Source organism: Anguilla anguilla, chromosome 4 (assembly GCF_013347855.1).
Source record: "Anguilla anguilla isolate fAngAng1 chromosome 4, fAngAng1.pri, whole genome shotgun sequence".
In the NCBI taxonomy this organism is placed as follows: domain Eukaryota; kingdom Metazoa; phylum Chordata; class Actinopteri; order Anguilliformes; family Anguillidae; genus Anguilla; species Anguilla anguilla.
Window position 1 is genome coordinate 38672593 of NC_049204.1, and position 22313 is coordinate 38694905.

The 22313-nt window shown below is 38.7% G+C and overlaps 1 protein-coding gene across 1 annotated transcript in view; it reads left to right on the plus strand.

Annotated features, from left to right (window-relative positions):
- The first annotated feature begins 17564 nt into the window (after positions 1-17564).
- The window catches only part of dpp6a (dipeptidyl-peptidase 6a), a 269988-nt gene continuing 265239 nt past the window's right edge, over positions 17565-22313 (plus strand). Inside the window, exons 1-2 of the mRNA XM_035415608.1 lie at positions 17565-18057; positions 18178-18236. Of these exons, the coding sequence (XP_035271499.1) occupies positions 18180-18236 (57 nt within the window). The 5' untranslated portion in view covers positions 17565-18057; positions 18178-18179. The remainder of the gene's footprint in view (positions 18058-18177; positions 18237-22313) is intronic.

The window sequence follows — 22313 nt, forward strand, 5'->3', positions numbered from 1 at the left end:
CCTACTGGTTATACTTTAAAAGCTCTTATTATCAAAGCATGCAACCACCTGCTCATAATTGTGAAATGCACAAATGTTTATGTATATTTTTACAAATATGTATGAGGTTAGCGGCTAAAAATACCTATAGATCTTCCTTGCATGTCCAAAAACAGAACATTTATGGCTGTTCCAAAAGCTAAAATCCAATGGTAAAAGCTGTTATCAGAACAGGCTCTGAGGTACTGTAACATAGTCTTTCTGAAAGCATTTGAGCAGTCAGTTCAGTCTTATAAAGTATATTTTTAAAACTCTATACAAGTTATGCATTGTTATTTTATCCTGGTTGTTTTGCTTTACTTGGCCATCACCAGTCATTCAGGCCAGCTGGCGGAAGTTGTGCCTGCATCAGAGCAACTACAAAAAGGCTCTCTCCCTCCACTCGGGGAGTTTGTGGTGACCCCTGTCCTGGACCCCAAGACCAAACCCTGTCTGGGTTAAAGACTGGAGTTAAAGAAGAAGCCCACCCATAGCATGCCTGAAGCCTGGGCCCAATCTTCACTGCTTCCCTTCCCCACCAGCCGTGTGGCCCTCAAGCCAGACACTGAATGAGCATGTCCCTTCGATTTTCTGGAACTTCTCACCTTATGGCTAAAATCTAGTGTTTGTCGTGTCTGGTCTGTTCTGCCACTCCGGTGTCTCTCGCATGGCAGCTTTACAACTTCATGAAGTGACAGTTTTGTTTCAAAACTGACCTTTACAGTTTAATTTTCTTCAAAGCCAAGTTTTATATAGCCTTCTAATGGGGGGGTTTGCGGAGACAAAGTACCCACAGTATGTGAATAACATCTGACAATCTGAAATACTGATGAAAGGAACCTGGTCTTATGCCCTTTGTGTTGTCAGGTTAACAGCTGACCAAAGCAAGGTGAGGGGCTGGGAATTAGACTGTATAGGTAGAGTAACAAAACATGAAGCATAGTACATAATTTGGCATTTTGAGGAACAGAGAATCATAGTTATTCCTGAACATCAAGTTCTACCTGTGCACCATATGTTTACAATGCAGTTAACCCAAATGACTTCATGATATGGAGTAGATACTGTATAGGCACAGGGGGTTCCCTGGTGTCCTGGCTAAATTTTCCAACCTGGCTCTCTCAACCTGCCACCTAATCATCCCCCAGGTTAATTGGTGAAAAATCATTCCCTCTACCTTTTCACCCCAACTGTTGTGTGCTACAGATTACTGGTGGTCAAGGATAGTTTCCCCTCATCAACTGTGAAGCACTTTGAGTGTGAGAAAAATGCTATATAAATGCATTAAGGCATTATTGTCATCATCTTCATATAAATACAAAAGTATGAGGCAAATTTATTTTTGCTCTTTCACAAATTCAATATTTGGCCTTTTCAACTCCTATATGCCTAGAGACTGAGTGAGAAAATTATAAGCAGTACTCTTCAAAAGATGTCATAACTGACCTTCCAAAGCAATCATGTTGTTTCTACCTTCCACTAATATTACTGAGCTTGAATGGTGAAAACTGACAGACTGTCAGTTTGAAGTAATCCAATCCTCTGACTTCAAGACTCAAAATAAGAGATGTCCATAGATAAATCATACTGCATGCATGAGTTTCTTCATTACCAGCCCGAACACCATTAGAATTTTGCCAGCGACAGACATTCTTTTGTGTTTCTGCATTTTTTCATGACTACCATTATTCAGGGTGACATAGTAGCATTGTATGTTTAGCAACTTGGTTTACTCATTTTATTGTTTTCTTCAAGATGGAATACTCAATCACCCAAGCCAGTGCCATTGCTGAAGTAAATTCAGGAGATCAAACTCTTAACAGCATGACTGCCCCTCCAGCTGCAGGTATGTTGACAAATCTAAAACATGAAGCACAGTGTAGTCCAGCGCTAGGCTACCATGCACTTAACCACTACTTTGAGCAACATCAGATAGAAGAAGCTAACGCTAGCGAATGCCATAAGCTAGGGCTACATGTAGCCAGATGCTTAGATGCTAGTATGGGCAAATAGCTGGCAGCAGTTGATCACTGAAAAAATGTCAGACAAATCCAAGACTAGACACATCGACACTAGCAAACAAAAAAAAAAAAGAAAAGAAAAAGACTGAAATGTGTACTATTGCTAATTATATTGCTAACTAGCTGCAAGCTTCACTCTGTATTATTAGCAATAGTATGTTTCAGCATCATATTGCTACCACTCTGCCATATCCATACCGTACACACAAAGAGCCACCATAGGCTACCATTGGCATATTACTGCCAGGAAAAATTGATGTTATACTTGTATGGAGTAGTATTGTCTAATAAATAAATAAATAAATAAATAAGTAAATAAATAAATAAATAAATAAATAAATAAATAAATAAATAAATAAATAAATAAATAAATGTAACTGATCCACAGATAAATGCAGCTAATCCCCAAATAAATGCAGCTGATCCCCAAATAAATGCAGCTGATTCACACATAAATATAACTGATTCTAAGAATAAATATAGCTGATTCATATTTGGGCATCGCCTGTCACTTGCATTTATTTGTGGATTTTTGAGACAATCTGAACGGCCACGATTTGCAAAGAATCCACAAATAGGTTTTTTCCCCCCACTGTGTCTAGTCCAACCAATCAGATTTAAAGACATCCTTTCGCTAACACCCACATTACTCCGACCAATCACACCATGAATACATTTCAGAATTGTGTTGCATGGAGTGACTAAACAACCTCTCAATTGAGAAGATTGCTATAGCTCTAGTCTAATGGCTGTCTCTTTGATCAACAAATCAAACCTTGGACCAATGTGAAAAGAATCGTCTTATATTTGTACTATATCCCATTTGTTTTGGAGAAGGGTTGATGTGACTTATAGTCAACATAGCTGCCCGTAAAGACTTGCAACACAACTACTTATATTTAACTAGTTAGATTGCTTATCGTAGGCCATGCACGAACACTCATTTTAAAACATTACTATAGAGGGGGCTAGTGTTAAAGTGCTAAAGGCAACGATAGGTAATTAAACACAGCTTTACAAACACTAACATTAGTTGGCTACTGCTGGCTAAGGATGTCCTCAAGATGTTATTTGCGGTACTTCATTGTGGGATGTAACTTGTACTGTATTCAATAAGTGCGCTAATTAGCAAGCCAAATAGCTCAACTAGTTAAATATGTGAACTTGTGACTAGCAAACTGAAGACTGATGTCAGAATGGTTTATCCTTTTTAAGTGAAACCACATCATCTTAGATTTGTACTATAAAATTTCTATTTGAGAAGAGCTGACAAAAAAATCATGGCTGCCCATGCTTCCAACACTTGAGTATCATGCTGTAAAAGAGTAATTCATCCTGACTTCAGTCTGCAGTTTGCTAGTTACAACTTCTTATATTTAGCTAGTTAGCTCAACAAATAAATTTCAACATTCACATTCATTTTCACTTCCCAATGTCAGTTCAGATAAACTGGACTTGCTTTGAACATTAAACCTGTAGCCTATCTTGATATGTCCCATAGATGCCCTGGAGAAGCTACTAGCATAGAGAAAAAAAAAAAAAAAAACAATGACAAAGAAGCAGTTACATAAAATACTATCAAAACAAATAGGGTTGATGAAAAATATTACAAAAATAAGACCCAGATTGAAAAACGTTTCATGTCCGCGTCACACTTTATATTGTATCCACATGGCTGACATTTCGGGAAGGACATAGCAGCAGCATTCCAATGGTACAGATCCCATCTATCCATTATCTATACCCACTTATCCTGGGCAGGGTCACGGGGGGTGCTGGAGCCTATCCCAGCCTGAATTGGGCAAGAGGCAGGGAAACACCCCGGACAGGCCGCCAGTCTATCGCAGGGCACACCATTCACTCACTCATACATATGGGCAATCAGAGTCTCCAATCAGTCTTCCTGCATGTCTTTGGACTGTGGGAGGAAACCAGAGTACCTGGAGGAAACCCATGCAGACACGGGGAGAACATGCAAACAAACAGAAAGGCCCAGGCCAGGTTCGAATCCAGGACCTTCTTTATGTGAGGCGCACCACTGCACCATCATGCCACAACCGGAATACAGATCCACCAAAATAAAAAGAAACCTGCCGATCACTGATTGCGTGTTACGGAGCAGAAACTAGCCCCTAATATATCTAAGCCCACATAAAGTGTATTAGTAAGGTGTTTGGCTACCACAAGCTGCCAGAACAACTCTACTGGAGGTGTGGAACACCATTCAAAAGATATTCCCTCATTTGGTATTTAGATGATGGTGGTAGGGCGGCACGGTGGTGCAGTGGGTAGCACTGTCACCTCACAGCTAGAAGGTCGTGGGTTTGAATCTCAGCTTGAGGCCTTTCTGTGTAGAGTTTGCATGCTCCCCCCCGTGTCCGCGTGGGTTTCCTCCCACAGTCCAAGGACATGCAGGTAGGCTAATTGGGGACTCTAACTTGCTCATTGGTGATGTCAATTGGGTTGAGATCTGGTGACAGCAAAAGACCATAGCATATGATTCACATTATTTTCATAGTCATCAAATCATTCAGTGAACCCTCGTGCCCTGTGGATGGGGGCATTGTCATCCTAGACAAGATCACTCCCATCAAGATGTTTCATCATAGGATAAAGGTGATCACTCAGAATAACTTTGTATTGATTTGCAGTAACCCTTCCCTCTAAGGCAGGGGTGGGGAACCTTTTTCCTGTCTGGGGCCAGATTAATATTTTCATATACGACTGAGGGCCATAGACTGATATGAACTCTCATGTTAATTACAGACATATTTTTGCCTTATTGACTGAATGTTCACATGTAAACTAGATCTAAGATTGACTGTACCTTAATTTCAATGTGATGACTGACTGCACTTTGCCTCAACCAGTTGTGGAATGTCTGGTGGCACTGATGTTGTTGGCACATGGAGCTGGCTCTCCAAGTTGATGTATGTCTTTGCAAGTGGAGAAGAACTGTTCACAGTGGTATGTGGTTTCGAACAGTGATGCCATCTTAAGCACGTGTTTCCCCAAACTTGTAAATTTGTCAGCGTTTACGTTTTGCTTGTAGAAATCTAGCATATCCGTTGCTGTGTCTGGCAGTTGTTCTGCAGTTTAATAAAAGACTTCTCAATATCACAAGCCATGTCACTGATATGATCAGACACAGTTCGGTGAGACAAGCTAAGGTTCTGAAACAATTTGAGTTTTCTGGAGCAAGTATTTGCATAGTAGCAATCATGCACTCCTTTACAAATTTGCCTTAAGAATACAACCTCAGGCCACTCACCACATAACTTTCCTATGTGACACTGTCCAGCTCCTTTTCAGGCCACAGGAAGGCGCTTGTTGAGCAGCAAGATTATTCCACAACGCCTTGATTTTCTCCACTCGCACTGCAAGAGTTGCATAACTTGCAAGTCTGCAGGTGTAATGTCTCTCATGATTGCTCTTTTTGATAATGACAGGAGCTTCTCCACAAATTAAGCAAACTGACTTGCCTTTCACTTCCACTAAAAAGTAATCCTCTGTCCATTTCTCTTTAAAAACGTGACCTTAAGTATCAATTTTTCTTCGCTTCCATTTTACCATTTTCCCAATTAAACCGTACACTTGATATGACTATTTGATGGATTGCACAAGTGACATTGCTAGATTTTAATAGGATGGTGCCAAAGTCTCATTTTGTTTTGAAAATTGTTATTATATTGCTGTAATTTTGTTTTGTTATGCTGTCTTTTTTTTCTTTTTTATCAAAACAGGAAAAAATATATTAGCTATATCAAATCTAGTAATCATCCAGCGGGCCATGTAATATTGACCGGGGGTCCGTTAATGGCCGGGGCCGGAGGTTCCCCACCCCTGCTCTAAGGGGACAAGTGGACCCAAACCATGCCAAGAAAATGCCCCCCACAGCATAACCAAGCTACCAGACCCCCTCACTCAAGGGGTCAAGCATTCAGGCCTGTACCATTTTCTTGGTGTACGCCACACACACACTTGCCCACTTGTTGACAATATGGTAAAGGATGACTAGCCGGGCGGGCAGCTCTTGGAAGAATCCTGGCGGTTCCAAACTTTTCTCATTTAGAATGATGGAGGCCACTGTGTTCCTCAGAACCTTCAATGTTGCAGAAATTTTTTTGTACCCTTCTCCAGATCTGTACCTTGAAACAATCCTGTCTTGGAGGTCTACGGACAATTCCTTCGACTTCGTGGTTTTGTTTTTTTCAGACATGACATGTCAGCTGTGGGACCTTATATAGACAGGTGTGTGCCTTTCAAAATCATGTCCAATCAATTGAATTTACCACAGGTGGACTCCATCTCAAGTCTGATCAATGGAAACAGGATGCACCTGAGCTCAATTTTGAGTGTCATAGCAAAGGGTCTAAATACTTAAATGTGAATGTGATATTTTTTTGTTTTTAATAAATTTGCAAAAAAAATTCTAAAAACCTGTTTTCGATATGTCATTAGATTGATTTGTGTTTAGATTGATGAGAATAGAAATGAATGTAATCAATTTTAGAATAAGGCTGTAACGTAACAAAATGTGGAAAAAGTGTAGGGGCCGAAGGCACTGTATGTATGTATATACACTCACCGGCCACTTCATTAGGTACACCTGTTCAACTGCTCGTTAACGCAAATATCTAATTAGCCAATCACGTGGCAGCAACCCAATGCATTCGAACCTTGATGCAGATGGGCTACAGCAGCAGAGGACCACACCCGGTACTAGCAAGTACCTAATGAAGTGGCCGGTGAGTGTATATATATATATATATATATATATATATATATATATATAATTTTGTTGGGAAAACTCTCATAAGATTTTACCTTTACCTGGGGCTACACTTTATCATACTGTCTCAGGTGCGTTGTGGGATTAAACATGTCAACATCCGAGGAAACGGGCTCAAGATTAATTGGACGCATTTGAGGCTAAGTGCTAGAAAGTGCTAGAAATGCAGACAAGAGCAGGTATGAATTCTCCCAGCAGCTGTTCTTTAATTGTTGAGCAAGCTTTGAGGTGCAGCCGTCCTGAACAGAAATGCCATCTGTTACAGAGGCCCCGTCCTCGTGCTTCTGTCAAATTTCCCTACGTGAGCAGGGTTAATAGTGTGGGGAAGGTGGGGACAGACAGCCGGGTCCGGAGCTTTTGCCCCTTTCTCTTCCGGCACTGCTGCTGATGGGTGGTAGCATTTGATTGCTCACTGCATCCCACAACGATGGTCTTCACAGCATTGTGGAAAGAGGCATATGGCCCTGATAAGCATCTCTGGGCAGGTAAATCAGCATGACGTCCTTTCCACAGAAATACACAGCGCTGTGGATGCCTGCCTTACATGCTGATGGGGCCAGGGGGCATGGCAAAGGGTAACTTGGGCTAAGCTGGGAGGCTCTGAAACTTGCTATACCTTTTGTGCTTTCCATTGTGACGAGCGGTTACAGGGACCCAATGAGGTCCTATTCCAAAACAAATGTCAACTTTGTCATCTGTCAAAGTTCTGTGGATTTAGAAAATAAATCATTCAAGTTTTAGTATATGTTTTAGATTGGGTCAGGTATGTGTGTTTGAGTGTGTGTGCGTGTGTGTGTGTGTAATAAAGGATATTGTAGATACTTAAAGGGATATTTCTGGTGACGTACCTGCTTTACAATGATGGCAAAAGCAAGAAAAAAATCTGAATTAATTAACACCAAAGCAGCTTGTGTGGTGGTGTTATGCCTCCAGATGCTGTACATGTGTATATTACCCAACTGCTCTTCAAAAATAACATTTAATCACTATTTTGGTAGAACTATTTCTTATGATGCATGTAACCTGCAAAAACTTCTGGCACAATATAAAACCAATATTTATGTTTATTGCAAATGAACCACGATACAATGAAGATGTTCATATGAAGCATAATGTCATTAAAGTGTCAAAGAGTTTTGGAGTTACTTGAGAGGTATTTCCTTGCGTGAACTGTGAACCGTGAACCTTGAATGCCCCAGTCACATTGTAAAGCCTGCAATTCATCAGAAACTTATGTATAAATCTCAGATATCCTTCAGTACATAAAAGACCTGTTATTCCAAGTCAAAAAAATGCACTAAAACAGTTTTCTTTTAAATTGTTAAGCATCACTTGAACTGTCACTCACACTCAGGTTCAGATCTTGACAAGTTGAATTTTCTATTTTTTCCATTTCCCTGAATAAAATAAATATTTTTTGTCCAGTCTAAACTACTCACCATCATTTTCTCAGCATCATTCTATCCACGGGGTTATGGATATGAAAACGGTGTGTGTGAGCGCCAATGATGATAAGCAACATGTGTGTATCAGGAAATTCAAAATGATATTATGGCTTTGATGGAGAGTCTTGACTACTATTTCTTGTTATTTCTGCGATGAATTATGAATAAAAGATTGATATAATTAATTAACTCATAGTAGACCTATACAAAATGTTTCATATGCCTAGCAACATTGTCAGAAATGTTAAACTATATATTATGCCAATGACGATTATTATGACGGTGAATATGGGCCTCAGGTAGCCTATTATTATTCTGCAATCATTCTTGTTAATGTTAATAAAGGCAAGCTGCTAATGTCTGAAGTATTATAACATTTTATTTGCCCTTTTATGTGGCTTTTTAATGGTGTGTTTCCTTTTACTATAGCCTAGGCTGTATAAACACAGTACTTGCTTTGACGGTAGCTTTAATCTTGGATTTGTTTATCTGTGAAGAGTGTTCTACTCTTGCAGCCCTCATTGATTGAATGGTTAGCTGACTTAGCCCTCACCTGATACAGAATATATAGTGGATTATTGGTTTAGACCAGTGGTAACCAACCCTATCCCTGGAGATCTACCATTCAGTAGGATTTCATTTCAACCCTAATTTGGCACACCCGATTCTACTAATTAGCAGCTCAACAAGAGATGTTGAATTCTCTAGTTGTTGAATGAAGTGTGCTTTGTTAGAGTTGGAATGAAAACCTACAGGACAGTAGATCCCCAGGAACAGTGTTGGTTACCACTGGTTTAGACACATTGCGGAATGTCTGTTCAGAGACAAATGAATGCTGAAGTGCAAAGTACTACAGTAAATCTTCCACACTACCAAGCTCATCAACCACACATTGCATGGTCCTTGCCAAAGTGAATTTCTGTGTAATTCTGTAAGGAAAAAACAAATGTGAAATACACATATGGCAGCAACAAAATACATACTGTTATGTGCCTCTGTTTTTGTCTCACCTGTATTGTTTCATTTTGCTTTGGGTAGTGCTGGGTTTTGTTTTTGTCTCCCCTACAGGTGGGGATGATGACATCACAGTCCTGCTCAGATGATGCGAGGGAGAGGAGATGCATGTCATTGCCTGGCAACCGTCTTCAGGAGAAGATGGAGACGGAGATGAGGACGTTGCTGACTATCGCCTGGCAGCCGGACAGAAGGATGCCACTAATTGCAAAATGCAGAGGACCGTCCAAGAGCAGCATAATTAAAAAGATGCTGGACTGTATATAGATAATTTGCATCTTCTTTCTGGCAGTCTGCTATCTGCTGATTCTGATGATACTGAGAACTCTGCACATATGCCTTTTCCTACAAGCTTGCTTGATCACTTGCTGTTAAGTTCCTTCTGTTAAGCTATAGCAAATTATAATTTTGTACTCGATGTTGTGATTATTGTGAACGTGGCTTATTGTTACAGCTTGTGTCCAAGTGACAACCTACCGTACGAGCCCGGATGATATCCACTGTCCATTGTTGTGAAGCCTAGGCCTACTAATAGTCATTTTGCTCAATGTTGATAATTGCAGTTGTATGATTTGAAGAACACAAAAAAATATATAAATTGCTGAAATTAAGATTGGGTATTCAATCAGTCTATGGAGACATTTACCTGACAATTACAGTGATATAAATATTTATTGTAATCTGCTTCCCAGTTTAATAACGAGGAATGTATGTCATCTGTGTATACATAAGTGCTTTGTCATGCCAACATGAGGCCACTTCAAGCAATGTTTGAAGTCCCCCGCCCCCCGCATCCCAAGCTCTGAAAATCTCCTTAGAACATCACAAACCTTTTATAAAATCAATACAGGGTCACATAACATAGGTTTGGGAACCCATGTTGTATAATCACTAATCCTTAATCGACTTGGCCTCAGCAGGACAACTTCCAAATGTGTGAGAGCTGCAACCAGTTCTGTTATTTGTTATTTTGATACAAATGATAAGAGCATGGATATTGTAAACCGTAAACACTTTTTTATCACTTCATCACAAGGTACAGAGCAAGAGCATTGTGGGAAAAATCAAGCGGTTTTATCAAAAGTCACCTAAATGAGTACATCACGCAGTGTACAAATCCTGGGTTGTATAGGGTGCAGTCCTGTCCATGTTGTTACTGCCAGCTCAATGATACCTTACATTGCAATGTTCTAAATAAAGTTGGCGTGCATGAAAAATGAATGAGTTGATAGTCTGCAGATTTGGAATGACTTACAAATGTTTAGTTTGATCCAAGTCAGACTATTCTTTGCATGTCTACACACATCAAACAAAAACAGTCCATCTATCACTGACAAAGTCAGATTGAAATGAGCAATGAGAAATTTCTCTTGCCAATTTTTCTTGGCAGGAAGCGTTCAGCCATGACAGGCAACAGTGTGGAATTACAAAGGACTTCACAACTCTGATGGATGATGCTGGACGTATAAGGGAAGAAGCAGGCTAACTAACCCAATTAGAACATTATTATGGACATTATTTTTTGATTGTGGAATGAACTTTAGTAAGGGATAACAAAAATTATTATTATTATTATTATTATTATTATCATTATTATTATATTTGTACCCATTAAAAGCTGGCCAGTTCATAATGAAACTCAACAGAAGGAAAGTGGAGGAAAAGTTTACTGGGTCCAGCCACTTGAAGGACTAGAGAGAGTATTTGAGTGTCCCTGTACATTGTTAGAAATCTGAAATGTGACCATGAAACACTTTCTCTGGTAATCCCTCCTATAGGGAGTCAAAGCATATAGTCTCTAGTTAATATAGATCTCTGTGCTCATCCTGGGACCTTGGCTCTGTCAGATGCACATCAATAAAATTTATTTCCAAGCAGTTTTCAGAACCAGTGTTACATTATCATGGGAAGTCAGTTAACCACAGAAAATGCATAATCAAACTAATATTATATTATGCTGGCTAGATAAAGGTTGTTCTATATTATCTAGTGTGTTTCTACTTATGAATGAATTTGTATATACTATATGCATGTAACTACAGTGGTAAATGCCATTCACCATCTATAACTACTCAGTTTAATTATTTTCCCATGTGAGAAGCAGAGTGCCTCAGCACACTTAATTATGCTTCAAGTATACTGATGTAAGCAATAGTATACTTCAAGTACATGTCAACATATTTTATTGTTTTATTTGGTTTGTTTGCTAGCTGGGTCTAATGCTATTGTAGTGAAATTAAAGTATAGTTAACAACAGTGTATTACCCTGACATAATATTATTATCCAAATGTAAATGTACTTAAACAGTCAAAGTGCACAATTTTGGACTTAAACTGACTTTGCATGTGTGTATCTCAGGTCAAACTAGGCTCTGCAGTGAGTACAGACAAAGATCAAACACAAAGAGGTCCATCAGAAAGAGGTAATCATAAGACAACCTGGACACACGCAACAGTACAAAAAAAGAAGAGTAAAGAGATGTGTCATAATCACTGTACAACATCCTCAATTTTAATTTACCACTTCATATACTGTAAAAACAAGGCAATTCACGTTTTTATATTATTCAAATTTCAATTTTGACATTAATTTCAGTAGCTGGCAAAGTTGCGATTATGTGAAGAAATTAAACTGAAAACATGAAAATCATTTCTTATATATAGAGCCATAAAATAAATTGCACAAACCTTCACCTTTAGTCCAGTAGCATTTAAACTACTGTTGGCATTCTACTTTCTAGTTCTGAGTAATATTGGATACACCAGGCAACTACTGATTAACATTTGCCCTTGTTTAGCTTATTTAATTTGATTTGAAGGATCCTGCTGCTGGGGTAAAAAAAGCCCATGATCCCATGGTACCAAGTGTGCTAGCCTAATTGTAAGAATCAGGCTTCATTTAAAAAATAAAAAAAATAAAAACATCTGCAATGTCAAGGAAATCTGAGGGCCTTCCTTGAACACATTGTCCTCAGTTTGTCTGTGATATTAGTCACAGAATACAGGTTATGCAGATTCACAATTTACTCATCCCATCAAATATCAAAACCTCAAGGTAAGCATCAGTTATGGACTGCTTGTGATTCATCATGCTAGCTGTAGTATTTTAGGCTACCCATAATTTTCCCTCATATTTGATTTTCATCATCCACATCTTATTGGAGCTTGAACATAACCATGTGGAGCAAGTATGGATGAACCCAGACTACACCTTTAGGATGCCCCAAGCTCCCACCACACCAAGGGTCCTCATAATAATGGATTGGAAACCATAATGTACATAAGGTACATTGGATACAATTATATCATTGAGTTATATTTTTTTAGAGCTGTCCTTGGTGCACTCTACACTCAAGCATTTGATGAAAGAATTGGGAATAGGGAAAAATAGGGAAAAATTGCAGGACAAACATTATTGTGTTGACTGTGTTTATTTTACATATTTACTGTTGCTGACGCCTCTTGGCCAGGTCATTGTAAATGAGAATTGGTTCTCAACTGATTTTACCTGGTTAAATAAAGGTAAAAAAATAAATAAACTAAACAGCACAGGGACACATACTGTAACTTCACATAAGAGATTATCCCCAAAATGCATTCAACAAATACTTTATTAGGTTACAGGTTTTTGGAAGAGCATTATTCACATTGGAAGTATGTCTCTTTTACTTCCCAACCCTCAACCACAGATATAATTATTATGCGAATATACTAGTGTCAACATACAATGTAGCAACTAGCTGCTGTCCAAGGTGCTGATTTTGAGTCTAAGCTCACATCCGGTTGAATGCTTCATGCATTGACAGAAATGACTCCTCCTGCAGTTAACTTAGAAAGTATGCAAAGTTAAAGCTAGAATTTGTCTCATCTTAACATGATTAAAAATCAATGATCAAACTTACCAGCCGGAATATAGACTTCTGAAATCTCTGTTAGAGGCAGTACATAGATGGGTTTTTTTTTTTTTTTTTGGTTTTTTTACATATACCCCAATATAATAATAATAATAATAATAATAATAATAATAATAATAATAATAATAATAATAATAATAATAATAATAATTCTTCATTTAAGGGGCGGAACGGTGGTGCAGTGGGTAGCACTGTTGCCTCACAGCAAGAAGGTTGTGGGTTCAAACCTGGGCTTGGGGCCCTTCTGTGTGGAATTTGCATGTTCTCTCCGTTCCGCATGGGTTTCCTCCAGGTACTCTGGTTTCCTCCCACAGTCCAAAGACATGCAGATAGGCCAATTGGAGACTTAAAATTGCCCATAGGTATGAGTGTGTGAGTGAATGGTGTGTGTGCCCTACAATAGATTGGCGGTCTGTCCAGGGTGTATTCCTGCCTCTCACCCAATGCACACTGGGATAGGCTCCAACAACCCCCGTGACCCTGCTCAGGTTAAGCGGGTATAGATAATGGATGGATCGATATATTTAAGCCTACCATTAAAATACTGTTCAGGTTTTGTGTGTGTGTTAACATGCTAAGATCCTCAGAGACCAATCACTAATCATACGCTTTCAGAAACTTCCATCTAGGATTTAAATTTTATTTAATCTTTGCAGAGCTCACATTTTTCATGGCATCACCTTTGTTGGGTAGATATATTTAGTGAAACAATATTACAGTACATTTTATTTGGCATACACCTTAATCCAAAGCAACGCACAATAAATGCATACTGAAGTTCACTGGAATAACTACAGAACACAGGTCTGATAAGGTACAATTCTCATCAGTTTTCCATGCACATCAAGTCGAGTTCACGCAGAAAGCACAGGCTAAGTCAGTAAAGTTATGACAAGTCAAACTAGAAGGCATGATTACAAGAGATATGGGCCACAACATTAAGATAATAGTACAAGTGCAACACAAAAGCGCAAGATGAAGATACAAGCGTAACATGAAAGCACTAGAAGATCAAGATAAAAGAATACAAGTGATAGTAGACAGTGATTCAAAATTGGGAGTAACTGTGCCAAGCAGTAGAGTTAGAGTTAGTCACGGTACAGTCTGAATAAATGTGTCTTCAGACCTCAGCGGAAAATGGCCAGTGACCAAATGGTTCATGGAGGAATGGGGACTTTGTTCCACCACTGAGAAGCTAGGGTGAAGAAGCTCCATGGTCAAAACGAAAATATTTGTTTCTTACTGGTTCCCCTGGTTCAACAGGTTGGAACCAGTTACTGATTTCAAGTTGAAAACAAAACCCTGCAGACTCTGTACCTGTCCAGGACATTTTCAACAGGAAGTCTTTCATTCACATGCTTTGGGCGGTATGCTAATTTGCCCAAAGTTTTCCATATCTGTCACATCCATCCAACAGAACCTCACACAGATTTTTTTTTTTTTTTAAGACTCATCAGTGCCATTTTGGAAAACAATATTCATCCCAATGTGAAAAATGTTTTTTAGTATCATTTCATTAAATATATTAATTGGTTTTTCAGGGCGAAGTTTAGCTTCTCATTTTGAGTGCTGATCTTGCTTACTAACCGTATAATGGGATGATCCATTTCTGAAAGCCCTTATGTTGATGAAAAATGGTCAGTGATATTTAACACATAAGCAAATGGTCCTTCAAGAAATCCAAGCATGTGATAAGATACAAATTTTCAACAAACAAATCAAATGAAGGATGGCACCGGTTTCCCTCCGGTACAGGCATGCATCCTCTGTGCAGTCAGTGTGCAAATGCCTGTAATTGTTCCTTTGGTCTCACGATGCTTCAGCTGTGCTGGGATTTATATAATTGTCTTCAGACTACTATGAGCAATGATCCCATTTTTGCTCACTGAATTATTTACCACAAGTTTGTTCCAGTTGCATTGAAAAGGCAAAATGAAAACAATAAGGACATTGAACTTAAACACTGAACATAAGTAAAACTTATGTTCAGTGTTAAAAAATAATAATAATTTAAAAAAAGGTTGTATCCATATATATGCGACAATAATCATCGAGATCCTGTGGGTTCTTTTTTTTTACCCCACAAACACCTTTTTTTAAGTTAGCCTGGTGTAAAAGTTACATGATCTTGGAACAACTTATTTATGGTTGCTGTGCCAACATAAACGGCTTGTCACCAAGGTTTAAAATTTGTAAGCCACAGAACCTTGAAAGTTGAGGAAACAAAGGTGCTGTTGTAATCAGTTATTTAAAAAATTGTATTTGGGAGAACCACATTGTTTTACAGTGTAATAATTGAAGAATGTATAAATCTTCTCACAATAATTCAAACTCTGATCTCTAATTCCTGGAAAACTTTTATTTTGACATGACCAGCTACATTACCACACAGGAACACCACCAGTGGCCTTTGCTAAGGATAATTTATATATATTTAATAAGTGATATTCAGTGTAATTACTTTTTTATCTACTTTTTTAGTATTAGTTTTAGTTATAGATGTCTTTTATACTCTAGTTTACAGTCTACTATCTTCGCAATAAATGTAGGGGATAGAAAGCTGTGATTAAGAATTCGATTATGTTGCCCCACTTCATAATTAATTTGTTCAATGCCAAGCCTGATTTCACATTTATTTTTGAACATACCATAAGCATGGGAATCAATGTGAATTCTTGTGTAGCGCTAATAACAGGATTAGGATCTAAGATGAGTGGATGCTTTGCCAATGTGTGCCAGACAAAAATGACTGAAGATTATATGCACAGCCTTTCTTTCTGTTCTGGACTGCAGAGTGGCAAGAAGCAATGGCTCGTCATGAAGAGTTTCAGAGGGCAGCCCGTGCTTGTCTGTGCCCTCTTAACCGTTGCAGCAATGAACGCAGGTGCCAAATACAAGTGGTCATTCCAAATTGTGGGAAAAGGGAAGAAGCATTTTTTAAAAATAACGCTAGTGATTCCGTCTATTTTACATTAGTATCAATAACATTTTGATATGACCTCAAGTGGTAATCCAGTTAGCAAACATACAGTGGCCCACTAGTGGCCTAGTCCATATGCATTTTGTAAAGAACACTACAGCAGTCTGTTAGCTGACAGGTAAGGTAAGGCAGATGAGAATCAGCTGTGAAGAGAAAGTGAAATAACTGGTGAACAGTCTTGCAAGTAAAAAACTGCAAAAGCGCTCTCACTACAAGAAGATGTCACCTTTTCTACTGGCCTCATAAGCACTGCTTGCCTATTATGCATGAATTATTAACGTTGGGGTAAAGGACACCATTAAAAACATTATGGTGCATATAAGAGCAGTTATGTTTTTGGACAGACATGTGACTTACCTTGACTTTCCTCCCCAAACACGAAAATCTCCTTACTCGTGTGACCCCTGAGCTTCTGCTGAGTACCTCCACAGCCATGTTCTGCTTTATTTTAAGCTCTACTGGTTCCGTACTACAAACCTCATGGGTACAAGATTAGAGAACATCTATTTCATCACAGGGATAAGAGTATGGAGTCAAAGACTTAACACAAAACCCACATTTACAGTATAACCCCGTGGTGAGTTTATTTATTTATTTATTGATTATTGCAATATTTGTTCTAGAGGTTTACATACTGTACAATATGTTCTCTACTGCCAGTGAAATTCATGGCATAACCTTGAAAGCTTATTTTAAAAGAAATTAGCTGTAAATGTGCTGTGTGGCAATCGTGTTAATATGCTCACCCATTGGAATAATGAGTCACCAACAAGCGTGAAATGTGGCTAATGGGACTCCGAGCACGTCGGCTTTGATTGGGTTCGTTTATTGGCACTATCCACAAACATGACGCCCTGCCCTGTCCTTATTACATCCGTTACACTCAATGCAATCTAACCGAATTCATGCCCCCTCCCCTCCCCCAAGCACCAATAAATGAATAATAGTTACAGTTAATTCATTACTAATGCTATTCTCTTGTCATTTCCTGAGCCACCTTCATGCGAAATCTGCATATACATTTTCGAATCAGCATTTTTTGTTGATTTTTTAAATGTATTTTTTATGTCACTGTACATTACTCTTTTTTTTACCCAACTCTATTATTATCATTATATATCCTTGTGCGAAATCTACAGTGCCATTACAGTTTCATTAAACGGGGCTTAAGGTCTTTATAATAATATCTGTTTTTCTCCAATAACCTCCACGTGAAAAACCATTCTGCGTTATGGCTTAGGGTTCGCGTGCCACCTTTCGACAGGATATTGAGAATTGCGCGAGACGCCTACTGCGCTGCATTTGCGCACAAATTGCAAGCCAGTGTGGGATAATTATTGCAGCTGTTGTCAGATTCGCTAGTTCAAATGTACTTCAAGTGTGAAATCTCTTTTACAGTATCATTGTCCTAAAAGAACGTGTTCATCTCGGGAGGGTACGTTACAGTTTCGCTTAGGAACAGCTGTGCATTGTTACGCACTTGGGACAGGATTTTTTCTATCCTGTTACTAAAGTTACTTTGCAAACTGGATAGTTATTATTGACACACGAATTATTCGCCGTAGTCTGTAATTTTTCTGGATATTCTGCCGCCATTTCAGTACAGGTGTGTTGTTTTTATTTCACTGTACTCGGATGTATGTTACTGGGCTATTCAAACAGGAAAATATACGCACACAATTGCTGGTTCTTTTCTAGCGCTGCTCTTTTGCAACACATGCAAAATATACTCTGAGGACCAATTGAACGATAAGTTCATACTTTAACTGTTCATCATTAATTAACTAATAGTTCTAAATAATCACAGAGTTCAATACAAACTGGAAACCAGAAAATCTGATTGGAAGGAAACATAAAGCCCGAAAATAGTAGGGTAAGTATGAAATGCGCTTGGTGGTTTTCATTAAGTTCTTCGGTTTCTAAAAGCCGTAGCATTTGACTCTTTTTGTCAAACTTGTGCGAGACGAACCACCGCATTTCTATCGTGTTTCAGCCATGAACCAAACTGCCGGAGCAACAAACAACTACCGTAGATGTTCCAAAGGGGGAAAGGTAAGAAACTTTGTATCCTGCATTTTTGTCACATTGTCATTATCAGAGATTCACAAGGATTTCCCTGATTTCTTTGCGTTTGAACTTTGTGGATGCCTTAAAGTGAGATTTTTTTATGTTGGTTATATTGCGTTGTCAAATAGGTTATGCTAATTATTTGTGTTTGATCAGAAGTGCCGCAACCACAGATGCCATCAATCAACTCACATAAGCAGAGGTTATGCACGAAAAGAAAATACTGTGTTCATAAATCGCAGTCCTGGAACTGTGTATTTATATACTGTAGAGTCTGGTTGTAATGGCGTTTTATGAATGTAATTCTTCGTACTTTGGTTTAAAAAAAAAATCTTTGTTGGTAGGGAACCCCTCCGACGTATCGTGCAGTAGCCTTGGAATCGCTCCAAAATCGCTTGAGACCAGAACGGAATTCAAGGCAGAGCCGACTGTACGTCTACAGGCTTGATGTTTTGTTTAATCACAGATAACGTTATTCGACGACAAAGAAGCAGAAAACACATGTATTGTGACATTTCTGCATGCATTTGGATAATGGGAACGTCAGCAATTCACGAAAAAACGTGCCTAATGTTATCATGCGTGTGACTAGTATTGAACGATACGATTTGAGTTGGCAAGTGCAAAATAGATAGGCATGCCACTGCGCTTAGAATTAATGTTTTTTTATTTTTTATTTTTATTTTTTAAGTGTCATAGACTATTTTCTAGAATCACTAATAACGCTATTCTGTGGTCCTATTCTGGAACGTTTAGTAAATGATACGTCGTTGCATACCCAATGGCAAACATCGTTAGGCAGGTCTTCCAGGAAGCACTAATATGACGATCGTGGACCGTGAAATGTAAGAGAAAACAGAGACTTTACCTTGGTGTCCTCAGGTGTCATATGGGCTGTCCCATATCTCCACAGTGTGCTAAGTGCGTTTGTGTAATTATACAATTTGGTGACGTATTATGATGTGCAACGTAAAATCTTTAGTGTGCACGTGTGTATTAAGTGCCTTAGTGAGAGGAGACTTTTAAAACAATTGGGACACATGTTTGTTCTGTGGTCTCTAGTTCAAATAATTTATTGTAGTTTCACTTCTGTTGGTGCTTTTTGAGTCTGTGTACTTGACCAAAGCCGCTCCAGAGCCTCCTGGATGAAATGCATGGCAAGTGCACTCCACTTTTTATTATTTGAAAAAAAGCACTTGCGCACTCACACTAAACATATGAACATGCACGCCAAGTGACCTAGCCTGCAAGTGTGATAAAGTGTGCATATGGGGACTGCCTCATAAGCCAAGACTGGCTGTATTCACACACGTGCGCGCCCGCACACACGCAAGCACACACACACACACACACACACACACACACACACACAGTGCTGCTGCCTCTTGATATGATCTTCTTTTTTTCCCACAACTCAGCGAGAATTTTGTCAACCACATTTAGGGTAAATTACATCAGATTAGAGCATGGCCATAAATAATTAGCAGAGCACTATTTGTAGGTTATATTGGAGCTGTATGTCAGTAAACAAAAATGCCATGCATCCTTCAATCACATTTAGTAATTCTCAATGACAGGTCGCCATATGGTAGGGCTGAGCCATTCAGGAATAATGGGAAATGTTTGGTATAAAATAAGGATTGTAGCTGCAATATAGGAGGTTTTAATCACATTAGGGGAAAAGTATCCTGTTGTTATATAAAACGGTACAAAATAGCCTACAAGACATCCCGGACCAGCGCATCTGGATATCTGAAAAGTAGACAAATAAAGAAATGTTTATTTCACGCTAGAAAATTGTCTGTAAAACTGATGGCCCGCAGTTAGATTAACGTTTAGATTGTGTCCGGTGCGTAGCTATGAGACACGAGTGTAACGTGAGATATTAGACAGAAAATATGTGGACTATACAGAACTCAACTTCTACCCCGAAACGTGTGAGATCTCTTGAGAGCTCGATGAAGAGGCGATTTGAAGCAGATTCACGCATAATCAAAGGAAGAAATAAACGCGTAGAGTGTTTCGGTGTCGCTCCTGGAACGCCATGTCGTTATTTATTTATTCATTATTTATATCACACCAGCTTTGAAATCTGACCTAAATCACTGAGCTTGTGTTTATTCGCCGCTCAAATCACTCAAGGGAGAAGGAGCTGTAACAACATTGCATTCGCGCATAATGAACCCGTTAAAATGATACCCTCGTGAGTGGGGGAAGCTCCCAGGCCATGCTCACATCTGCAGATGGTGTTGCTCAGCTTTATTACGCATACAGCGGGAGTACACCTGGAGGGGAAAAGAACACAATAACACCCTAGTACCATTAAGCCTGTAGTGCAATTTGGCCCGTGGTTCCAGCCACGGTTTAAGGACGGTTTTATGTGTGTTTATTGAGTAAATAGGTCAATTTCCTGTCCTGTTTCTCTAGGAATTTGCATTAGTGGTAGATCACTGGACAGTCTTTATCTTTTGTCTTTCTCACAACAGCTTGTTTACTTTAGTCAAAAGGTATGTAACTCACACAGGCTATGGTGTTCGTACACTTTCTGGGGAACACCCCATGCCTCCATTAATATCACTGTCTATGCAAAGGTGTTGAGCTATAAACCAAAGTGCTGTACCTCCCTTACCAAAAAAGGAATCACCTATAACCATGACATTCCCCTTAGAAACTGTGATCAAGAGAAGCAGTTAAAAAGCACACAGTCATATCTGTTGTTTGAGAATGTATTTAGGGAAGAAAGCATTCACTGCCCCAATGCAATATGGTGAAGCAGTAATGTCAAAATGGAGTGTATAAAAAATCAGTGTATAAAGAATCTAGAATTTAAGAGTATTGTGCACAGATTGTACTGTGTGCCAAATACACCAGGAAATAGTAGTGTTGTTGAATCACATTCTCTTTCACTGCTACCATCCTGTAATAGTTCTGTGCAACCGTCTTGGAGGGGACATGAATTCTTACAAATCTGTGGTGACATAACTGACCTCTGCGCAATTGGTTATAATAGTTATGACCTTGACATAGCACTGTTATGGCCTTTATGACCTTTCATTCGAATGGAATGGTCACGTGCCATTGACTGCACTTCTCTTTTATTAATCCAGTAAGGTAGGAATGACAATTTTCACCTTAAAGTACCAGCATTAACTGAAATTTAAGTAAATCCATTGGTTTATTTGACCTTAGTTCAGCAGAAGATTGCTGTTGATGGTGAATATATCTCAAACCTTTGAATAAAATGTTCTCATGTCCAGCTGCACTGTAATAATCACACAACAACCATCCTGCGTCTTCATGTTGAATGTAGCTGATTTCCTGTATGCAGTGACTGTCACTACCAGTAGAGGTCTCTAAACAGCAATAATAGTTCATGTCTATTAGAGCATCTCAGATAGTAGACATGATTAAATCCAATTTATCCCTGACTTTGTGAATCCACAACCCACTTAATAAGCAAACAGATATTGTATGACCCACTGCTTATTAAAATATATTCTAAAATCAAATGTGTTTTAACAGATTACAGAACAATTACATGTACACTTTAGTTAGCATAGTGCATTCAAATTCTGTTTAATTTGACTGATATAAATATATTTGAATATTAATATGCAGTCAGTTTTCCTTCTTTATTTCAAAAATCCTGAACAACTTTCCCTATCCACCAGTGGGTCCTATCACATTGTTTGGGAGCCAATATGTCTTGTGTATTGTTCTTCCAGAATTATTTAAATACCTCTCCACTGACTCAAATTTATTTATTTATTTATTTATTTATTTAATTAATTTATTGCATTTTACAAAATTTAAACTTTTCTTATCAAATCAATTTGCAGGCTATCAAGTGATTGTCTGTTCTGTTGCTCTTAAATGTTGTGATTATAATATGAGAAGTTTAATACATTCACAGAGCTGTCTCTGAGGCAGCAGTGTAGTATAATGGGTAAGGAACTGGTCTTGCAACCTAAAGGTCGCAGGTTCAATTCTGTCGTTGTACCCTTGAGCAAGGTACTTAACCTACATTGCTTCAGTATATACCCAGCTGTATAAATTGATGCA